The sequence below is a fragment of the Benincasa hispida genome, chromosome 7, assembly GCF_009727055.1.
Source record: "Benincasa hispida cultivar B227 chromosome 7, ASM972705v1, whole genome shotgun sequence".
NCBI lineage: Eukaryota > Viridiplantae > Streptophyta > Magnoliopsida > Cucurbitales > Cucurbitaceae > Benincasa > Benincasa hispida.
In genome coordinates this window covers 51636201-51646668 of record NC_052355.1, presented here as the reverse complement: position 1 = coordinate 51646668, position 10468 = coordinate 51636201, and the positions used below count along the sequence as shown (strand labels likewise).

Below are 10468 nucleotides of genomic sequence, written 5' to 3'. Positions count from 1 at the left end.
TCCATTCTCAAGTAAATTCTTCTTCAATCGAGCTTCATTATTCTTCGAGAAGTCGTTAAAGAGAAATAAGTATATCCCACTTATGATTTTTTTAAAAAAAAAACTTGTTGTTGAAAAGATACAGTGAGGACAAGAAAAATGTATGGATGCTTATTTGGAAACGATTTGAGAAAACAACAAATATTATAATCGATTAAAAACAATAAAGTTATGAATGCTTATTTGAAATCGATTAGAAAAATAATAAAAATATGGTAATCAATTTGGAAATAAATATTTGATCAAAAAACAAGATTCAAGCCAACTTATATCTTCTTTTTTTTTTTTTTTTTTTTTTTGTAAAGTCAAATTATGTTTATATGAAATCTATAACCATCAAAATTAATTACAAAGTATTTACGAATTATGGAGGGATTTTAGAATTTCGAGAAAATTTGATCACGTGTAATTGATGCAATTTATTTAAAATAATTTCATATATTGCTATTTCCAAATAAAAGTATAATTAATGTCATATATATGAAATTCACTAGGATCTAACCACTCAACAACTTCTAAAAGCAATATAAATTCGATGACTTTTGAGTTTTTAAAAACCTCATAGATTGAGATGATCATAAGAAATTAGTATATGACACATGCTAATTTATTTTACTCAACAATTTATGTCATTCTTTCATTATATCCATATGGGTCAAATCAATTTCCCCACCATTATTATTATTATTTTTTTTTTTTGGGGTATTTTCTACCTTTTTGTAGTGATATTTTTCAAAAGATTAGACTAAAAATAGCAAAAATCATAGACTATGAAAAGAAAAAAAACAGTAAAAAACCAAATTATCATCAGACATGATGTTTACCAACTTATAAGCATCTGGGAAAAAAAGAATAATAAGTTTTTTTAAGCCAACAACAAACAACCAAAACGTAGTACTCCTAAATCTCATTAATACGAATAAGAGGGAAAATAGAATATAGAAAATTATCTTTTCAACCAAAAAACAACCTAAAATGATGTCAAAGCATAATAAGCTATAGGAATAACATTATGTCTTTCAAAATAATGATAATAAAAAAAATAAATATTTAGGGAGATGTTTGGGACAAGGACTGTCTTAAGAATAATAACCACCTCATACTATTTCAAAACCCCCAATTAGCTATCAACACTATTTGCTATCATGTTTACTATTTCCTTCTCAAACAAAAATATTTTACACCTCAAACACATATTATTATATCCGAACAAAAAGAATAATAACTCGAGACTATAATAGTTTACTCCTTACCCCTTTATTTGTTTGATTTTTCGCCAAAATGAATATATCTTAATAGAATTAATTTTTTTTAAAAAAAAAGAAAAAAAGGTCTAACTCAGGCGGCATAGTTTTCTTTTTATACTATCTAATATCCCATTCTTAACAATAATAACAACAACGATCCAATAATAATAATAATAGTAACGATCACGGACCAGTCAAAACCCTAAGCTGATTATCCCTCTCCCGTCCGTCGTCAGAATTCAGAAGCTCAATCTTACGCCGATCCAGCATCTTACCGGTGACAGCGGATCCTGGTGGATAAGATGTACGGATCCGACAAAGTGACCGACGATTCCGAGCGCACCGCTTTCAGAAGAGCAGAAAAGAAATACAAACTGTACTACGACGATACCTACAAATCTTCGAAAAAGTATTCCTTCACAATTGATCTTTCAGGTTCTATTTCATTCTATTGCCATTGAATTCCTTGCAAGAGACGATGTTTCGAACTCTGTTTTGCGATTGCTCTCAGGAAAAAACTACCGAAACAAGTCGATTTGTCTGAGGTTATCGATTTCAAGTGCATCCTCGGATGTTACAAACAAGATGGTGCACTTCCGCTGGGCGTGAATGCGATTAAGTGCGATCTCGATAGGCCAGTTTTCTGCTTGGAGAATCGTCCTGGTATTGCCGATTCTCCATTTTCGGCTCTGTTTCGATGTAAAATATCCCCAAATTCAGTTGCTCTTTATGTGTTTAACATGTAGGGTTTTATTTTATTCCTGGAGCGTTGAGCTTACAAGAACAATGCCAATGGATCAGGGAGAGTTTAACGAATTTTCCGCAGCCTTCCAACAGAACCAACCACAATGCTATTTATGGATCAATTCAAGACCTGTTCATCGCAGCAAAGGGAAAGAAAGTTTTAGTTGAAGATGATGAAATCTCTGATTTCAACGTTGATTCTGATGTTGAACGTTCCGTCAGCAATGGAAATACTCATAATTGGAAGTTTGTGGAGGAGAATACTGTTTCATCCAAAAGAGGGACGGCCTGTAAATCAATTCCTGCTTCAGTATTACTTCGAAAGTTGCGTTGGAGTACACTTGGCCTACAATTCGATTGGTCCAAGGTGAGTTTAACTATAAAACTCCACATTTTTCCCGTATTATACCAATTTAAACTCTGTTTTGAATGTTTTGAATGGTTTCTACTTGGAAGTTGTATTTTAGGGGACTATTCCAAAACGCTAAAACTGTCAGATTGTCTCTGTTGCTATGTTCGATATGTTATTTTCTGAATTAATCACCTTGTTATGGCATAGCGAAGCTATGACATATCTCTGCCCCATAATAAGATACCCTCTGCGCTATGTCAACTTGCAAAAAGAATGGCGGCTGCTGCAATGCCAACTGGGGAAGAATTCAAGCCTGAAGCTGCAATAGTGAATTATTTTGCTTCAGGTAACCAAACAAAAAATTGTTCATGGAAAGTTAACATAATCTTGCCATTGTTAAAAGATCCCACATTGGAAAAGTTAAGGAACTCACAATCTTAATAAGATACATAGGTTAATCTTCTCATGACCAATTGTTTTTTAGATGAAACTCATGTTATCTAATACCCATGACACTGACACATTATCGATATTTCCAGGCGACACGCTTGGTGGTCACCTAGATGACATGGAAGCTGACTGGAGCAAGCCAATTGTTAGCATGAGGTATCCTGCTAAGTGCTAACTTATCCTCTTTCAATTGCATTTCTTTCTGATACATTATAAGGACATGGGCTGGTACTGATTCTGCTATCTATTATATCTGCTCGCCTCCACTTCGTCCAGTTTGGGTTGCAAAGCTATTTTTCTTTTGGGTGGTAAGTCGAGACAGGATCCACCCATAGCCATGTTTCTTCGAAGCGGAGATGTTGTGCTAATGGCTGGAGAAGCAAGGGAATGTTTCCACGGTAATGTCTCCTTAATGCTTACTCTTACATCATCTTGAAATGTATTTCTATACCAGATACCTGCACTTGCATTGTCCTTTTGTTTTGTTATCATCTTGGACATCTGAATCAAAATAATGCCGAGTGATTCGTATGTAGATAGATTGTTAACTCCCCAACACATGCTGTTGGTGTCTTGTAGGTGTACCACGGATCTTCATCGATGAAGAAAGTGAAGAAATTTCCCTTCTTGAAAGGCATTTCTCAAATCAAGATGATTTGCACTTTCTGGAATACATAAAAAATTCAAGAATAAACATCAACATTAGACAGGTTTTCTGATTGATTGGAACTGTTGTCATCTTTCAAGCTTCAAGATGGTTTTCGGGTTGCTAGAAATTTTTGCCGGGATGAATGGCGAAGGGAGTGGCTCTGCAAATTCGTAGACAGATGCGAGCAGAGATAGATGACAATCCGATTGCAGACAGAAGATCTATGAAGCATCGATTCAAGTTATGTTTTTGGTTGGCGTTGGATGGGGATACTGCAGAACGGGCACAAATAAAGGATTATGGCGTGCAAGTTCTTTTTGTTTGAACCTCTTTTGATCAAGAGTATACAAGTTTATTTATGAAAAGAATCCAAGATCATATGATTTAAATTAAAAACGACAATTGTATTCTCCTCTATTTTTTTTTCAATTTTTTACCATGGTTTTCATATTTCTTATTTCTTAAGTAAAAAAAGTTGAATTTTTAGAGACTTTCTAAAACAATAGTTTTTTAAAAACTAATTTTTTTCTTTAATTTTCAAAATTTTGGTTGATTTTCTAAAATATTAATAGAAATTAGAAAGTATATAACGAAGTAAGAATTTAGAGACGGAAGATATATTTATAAGTTTGATTTTTAAAAACTTAAAACTAAAGGGTTAGCAAAAAATGCTCAACGATTCTTCTAAGCTAATGGTGTTCGACCTTTTTTTGTCATTTTTCTAAATGAAAATTTAAAATTTGTTGTTTGTCTTGTCAGCCATTTATTTGAGGGAAATTGGAGTGTAGGGCGGAATTTGATTTTTCAGAAAGAAATAAGAAATATGGCAACTCGTGTGACATGTATATGATCACAAATTTCTAAATCTTTGATTTGTTCTTGCCTTGTTCGTAAATGTTGTTGTTGGTTAACCTAATCTCTATATTTTTATTACTATTTTAGATTTTATTTAACTACTTTTTGAATTTAACTCACTTCAATAAAACATCTAGACTTTTCTATCAAATTTATATTTGAAATATTCATATATTATTAAAACTTCTTTAATGAATTAGCTGTATATTTCTCACATTTTTAATGTGTATATTTCTCACATTTTTAATATATTAGTTGTATATGTTATTTTTTATATTATTTTAACCTTTTAGAAAAAGAAATATCACTTCCTAAAAAATGGTCATGTGCTCCATACATTGCCATAACTTTTGTATGTTTCATTTTGCTATAACTTTACCATTAGGATTTGGTTTATAATACACCAATCTCTTCCTCATTTTTCCTTCTTTGAAATTTAAATTTATTTTTAATATAAAAAATTAGATTTTGATAACTACTTCACGAATTGATTTAAAATTCAAATTAGCTATTTGTTTTTATTTGATTTATTCGAAAATATTCAGAATTAATCAATATTTAATTTGTTTATCACCATTTAGATTTTAAATTATAATACATCTTTAGATTTTATATTATTTTATTCATTTTTTATTATTCTAAATTTGGATTATTTTTTTTTAAATTTAATTAGGTTTTACGGAATATTTTATACAAATTATCATCTAATAAATTGTATATTTCATTTAAATTTGATCATTTTTTGTATTTTTTTAATTACCTTTTACTTGTTATTATCTTATTATATTATTATATCATTCATTTGTCTTTTTGACAAACAAATAAGCATTCACTTTTGCAATCTTACTGTTTTTGCTATCCTCTATAACGAGTTAGGCTTTGGAAGTTATAAATACAAACTCCATTTCTAATTTTTCTTCCTAAATTATATTCGAATTTATATTTTATTATCAAATTAGATTTTATCTAACTACTTATCGTTTTTTTTAATCTCTCTAATTTATATTTGAATTTATTTGTTATTATCAAATTTGATTTTATCCAATTAACTTTTGATTTGTTTATATGTTTGTTACAAATTCAATTGTATCTAAATATATTTTATTATTATTTTATATATATTGTTATCAAAATAATTTGATTTTTTTTCTTTATATTTTTCATGTTTTCAATTTTTCATATACAAACATGTAAAAATGGCTTGTTAAACCTAAAAGAAACATATAAATGAGAATTAAATTTTAAATGTTTGAAACATGTGAGTGTGTATACAAATTTTTAGTTTATTATTATTATTAATATTATTATTATTAGTACTCTTATTCTTATTATTTATTAAAAGAAGATAACAAAAAATCATAAATCTCATATTCTTCATCTTCTTCACTTAGTCATCCAAAATCTCATTTTCTCCTTTGCAATCTCATGTCTTGATTGTTGGTTCGGCAACTCTTTCTTGAATTCCATCATCTTGGCTAGCTTTTAACAACCACCCTCACCCTCACCAGGTTATCGACCTTTTTTCGCTTGCACATATGTTTTCTGCTTTTGTTTCTACCGTACTGTGAACATCATTTTCAACAATGACGTTCTATGATTGATAGTGTTTAAAGTTAGCTTTCAAGATCCAATAAGTAAAATGTTCACATGGAATGAAGATAACGAGACTTCCTATAACTAGTTTGATATCAAAAGCAATCATACTTCCAATGGTCACATCGTCATAATTTTGTTATTTTAGGGTAGTTTTGTCATTTGCTAATTAATATTTTTTATTATATAAATTTGTTTGGCTATTTTCTCGTCAGGCGTTTATTTAACTTTTTATCCTTTCTTGAAAAAAAAAAATAGAGAGATTCCTTTTAAAGATAACTAGTGAAACAATAGAGATTCCTTTTGAAAATAAGTAGTGATGGATTGAACCAACTCGAACATGGATAGAACTTTATCTAGCTTTAGAATAATACGACCATCTTATCATTTGATGACAAACATTCTCCTTTTTTTTAGAATAGAGAAGAAAATAAAATAACAAGATAGTGTTGAGAATGGGATTTGAACCCACGCCCTTTCGGACAGCCATCTCGGAGAACTTTATATTCTGTTCTATTGTTTAAAAAAGAAAAATATGCAAACTGAAATTGAGAGTGAGATTTGAACCCACCCACAACCTTTCGAACCAGAACCTTAATCTGGTGCCTTAAACCAACTCGGCCATCTCAAAAAAAATTTAGAATGACACATATTATTTTAATTATTAAAAAAAAATTCATCCAAATGAAAGCACCTTATTCTGACTATCTCAACCTTTGACGACAAACTTCAAGAGAAAATATATTCTTTACATTACTTTAAAAAATAAAAAAAAAACGTTGAGAAGAGGAAAATTAAAAGGATATTATACTTTTAGAAACTATTTAGGAAAATATTGTTGTTTTCAAACTATTTGTAAAAATATTGTTGTTTTAAATAAGTCGAGGGTTGAAAATTCGACCTAGATAGGTCGAATTTTGAACCCTCGACCTTCCTTTTTTTTTTTTAGGAAAATATTGTTTTCAAATGGATTCTGTCATCTCAGCAAGTCTGACTAAATAACGAGCTAATAAATCTCCTTCTTTTTGCCAACTGAACTTCCCAATCAAATTCGAGAGCGAGATTATGGGAGACAGCGAGAGTTTTGAGAGAGAGCGTGAGCATGAACATGAGCATGAGCAAGAGTGAGAGTAAGAGCGAGATTTTGATAGAGAACGAGAATACCATACAAATTTCCCTTTTTTTTTTCTTTTTTTAATATTACACATTCCACCTTTTCTTTCTAATCCTTTTCTTCTTCTTTTTTAATTTTCAATTTTATAAAAAAAAAAATCTAAAAAATATTATTATTTTATTTAAACTCTAAAAGAATAAATTAAAAAAATAAATAACTCATAAAAATTAAAAAAAATGTAAATTAAATTATCTCATTTATATAAAAATTACAAAAAATCAATGTGTTCCCCAGGCGGACGTCGTCAATTTCAAGCTAGTTGTCGTCGTCGACTTCGAACTTGAGGTTGCTCGGGTTCTTCTTGATGTTTGCCCTAGTACTTTGCAGCGCTTCATGATATAAATATTCACTTATGCCTCCACACCCGGACCATGTCCATGCACATAATGAAGACGAAGGACCAGCCTCTAGTCATAATGTTCTTCAACCAAATGCTGGCAATATCATCAATCGGACTAACATAATCAGTTTGACTCTGCGTCTGCGTCATAGGGGGCAACTCTTTCACATTATGTGCAACCTCATCAAACTCATTCTCTTCCCGAACAGGTCCCTCTATCGTTTGGGAGCTGATGGAGGAACAATAGGTATAATCGTACATATAATGAATTTCCTCATATAGCTTTGGTTGTCACTACAATATAGCAAGAAACCTGGTTCGGATCATTCGCAAACCTCACGGAGTTACTGTTGTTCGATCTCTGTGAATTAAAAAATTAGACAATATTTTAAAATAAATTTAAAATTAAAAAAATTAGATAATATCCATTCATTTACCAGATGACCACAGCTCTCTCGGACGAGTGACGTAGCGCCTTGTGATATTATTATACCAATGAAATATTCTGGAGTGACAATCTGTGTCAATGTTCAAGAGAACCCCTACTGCAATAAACTTGCACGATGAGTGCCATTGCACTACCAAATGTGCAACTTTTTCGGACTAATCTCCAGTCCTTAGGTCAATATATGCAGTACGGTTTGTATTAACAAGGCGATGGGATATCCTGCTGAAAAACCGAAATTGTCTCATCACCCTGTCAGGAAGATATCACTCACCAATTGAAAAAATGATAGGACTCACGCCCGCCATATGTTTTGACCATTCGTACAAAAATTAGGCAAAGTATGCACAATAATTTTTGTACGACTCCCAAATACCCTGGAACATAAAATATTATATTAGAAATATTAAAGAAAAATACAATAAAAATGTGAAATAAATAATCAATTAGGGTTTAGTGTAATCTACCTGTTCAGGTTGAAGTAGATCAACATGTATTCTATACTGGTTGACTATATGTGTGGCTATCCTAGTCACACAAATTTTGTCTCTCTACCTAAATTTTTAAATTGATAATTTAGATTTAAATTAACTAGACCAGTGATATAAAAATTAAATTAAATTAAAACAACATACGAGAACCGTAGACTTGTCCAACTAACTGAGCGTCATTAACATGATGTAGCTGTGAGCCATTGTTGGAAATCGCTCCCAAGCCCATAGTTGCAAAAGTATGAAGGGCCCAGCTATCTCTCGAACCTCAGGTCTTTGTTGCTTTGCATAGTTGTCTATAACAACCATACCAAGCATGCTCCACCCCATGAATACCGCCCCGCATCATGGAGGTTAGCTAACAGTGGCAGAAACATCAAGTGAACAAAATGACTTGATTTATTTGAAAACAGACTTCCACCCATTATTTTGTAGTATATATGCTCGCGGCATATTTATGATGGTTTCCTCGTCTGCATCATCTGTGAACTCATGAAATTGTGTTCCTAACCATATTAAACTTAACCTCAATCCTTTAATCTTGTCGGCAGGTGGATCGCACTGAGGTAACAGTTGACAAACTTCTAACTAGTCATCGTATATCACTCCGGTGACCGGCTCACCATTAACAGGTAACTCCAACAACACTTTCTATGTATTGTAGAGTGATAGTGCACTCTCCAACAGACATAATAGAATGTATGGCGTCTCGGGCCTCCATCTCTCGACCAAGGCTGTGATCAGATGCCAGTCCAACTGAATAAATCCTGCCTCTCGACGTCTGCAAGATATTTCTTCAGTAGTACGATCTCGCCATATAAGTATGATCGATGAATGACTTATCGTACAAAACATCGGGATCACAGGTCCCTGGGTTTATCTTGAGCTCCAATGCATTCCTTATTTATGCTCTTTCTTTTCTCGAAATAGTTCACGCATTTGAAGAATGTTATCTGAGCAAGAGCATTTATAGGCAAACATTCGAGCTCCTTTGAGGACTCCATTTATGCACTTTGATAGATTTGTCATATCCACCCATATCTGAATCCCTCATCATGTGCAAGTCCATTGCTCTAAACTAATGTTGTCAAACAGACTTAGTCAGCTCCGATTTATTCCTTTGATATCTTCAATTGCTTTGTTGAACTTTTGAATTTGAAACTGACACTCGACACAATAAACATAAACTGACACCCGAAAAGTTCACATTATCACAACGAGATGGATTTGACAGAACCAGCTACTCGACAACGATGTGGATTTTGTAACCAATTAGGACATAATCGAATGAAGTGTCATTCGTTACTAAGACGGACTCCAGATAGTTAGGGATTGAAAATAAATAATTTTTTTATTTATATATTCATCTATTGTATATTCAATTTTTTTTATTATAATTTATCGTATATTCAATTTTTATAATAATCTATTGTATATTCAATTTTTTTTATAATCAATAAAGTTTACATTATAATAATCTAATATATTCAATTTATAGTATAATAATCTAATATGTTCAATTTATTCAATTATTGTCTAATGATTATTCAATTATAATATAATAATCTAATTTATTCAATTTGTTGTCTAATGATTATTCAATTATAGTATATAATCTAATATATTCAATTTGTTGTCTAATGATTATTCAATTATAGTATAATAATCTAATACATTCAATTTATTGCTAATGATTATTCAGTTATAGTATAATAATCTAATATATTCAATTTATTGTCTAATGATTATTCAATTATAGTATGATTATTAGCTATTTTTTCTCTTCTTTTATATAATTTCTATGGAAAGTTCAAAATAAAGTGAAAACTCTCGCTCTCTCCTAAGATCTCGCTCTCTCCTAAGATCCTGCTCTCTCACTCTCGCTCTCTCAGAATCGCTCTCTCCTAAGCTCTCGCTCTCTCTGCTTTCTCTGTTATTGTTGTTATTTTTCCATTAATGATTACCAGCTTTCATTTTCTTCTGGAACAATCACAAACACTTTTTTGATTATGGATCTACTTTTTTGTTCGTAGACAAAGCTAATTCGGAATTGTCTTTCATTCTAAGGCATAACTTGTATGCGCTTCAT

At 31.4% G+C, this 10468-nt stretch overlaps 1 protein-coding gene across 1 annotated transcript; it reads left to right on the top strand.

Annotated features, from left to right (window-relative positions):
• The first annotated feature begins 1428 nt into the window (after positions 1-1428).
• Positions 1429-3898, top strand: LOC120080794 (alpha-ketoglutarate-dependent dioxygenase alkB). The gene is made up of 7 exons (XM_039035436.1): positions 1429-1695; positions 1798-1949; positions 2033-2397; positions 2590-2728; positions 2922-2988; positions 3109-3230; positions 3412-3898. The coding sequence occupies exons 1-7, from the start codon at positions 1589-1591 to the stop codon at positions 3549-3551; spliced, it is 1092 nt and encodes a 363-aa protein (XP_038891364.1). The 5' UTR covers positions 1429-1588; the 3' UTR covers positions 3552-3898.
• Positions 3899-10468: the final 6570 nt, after the last annotated feature.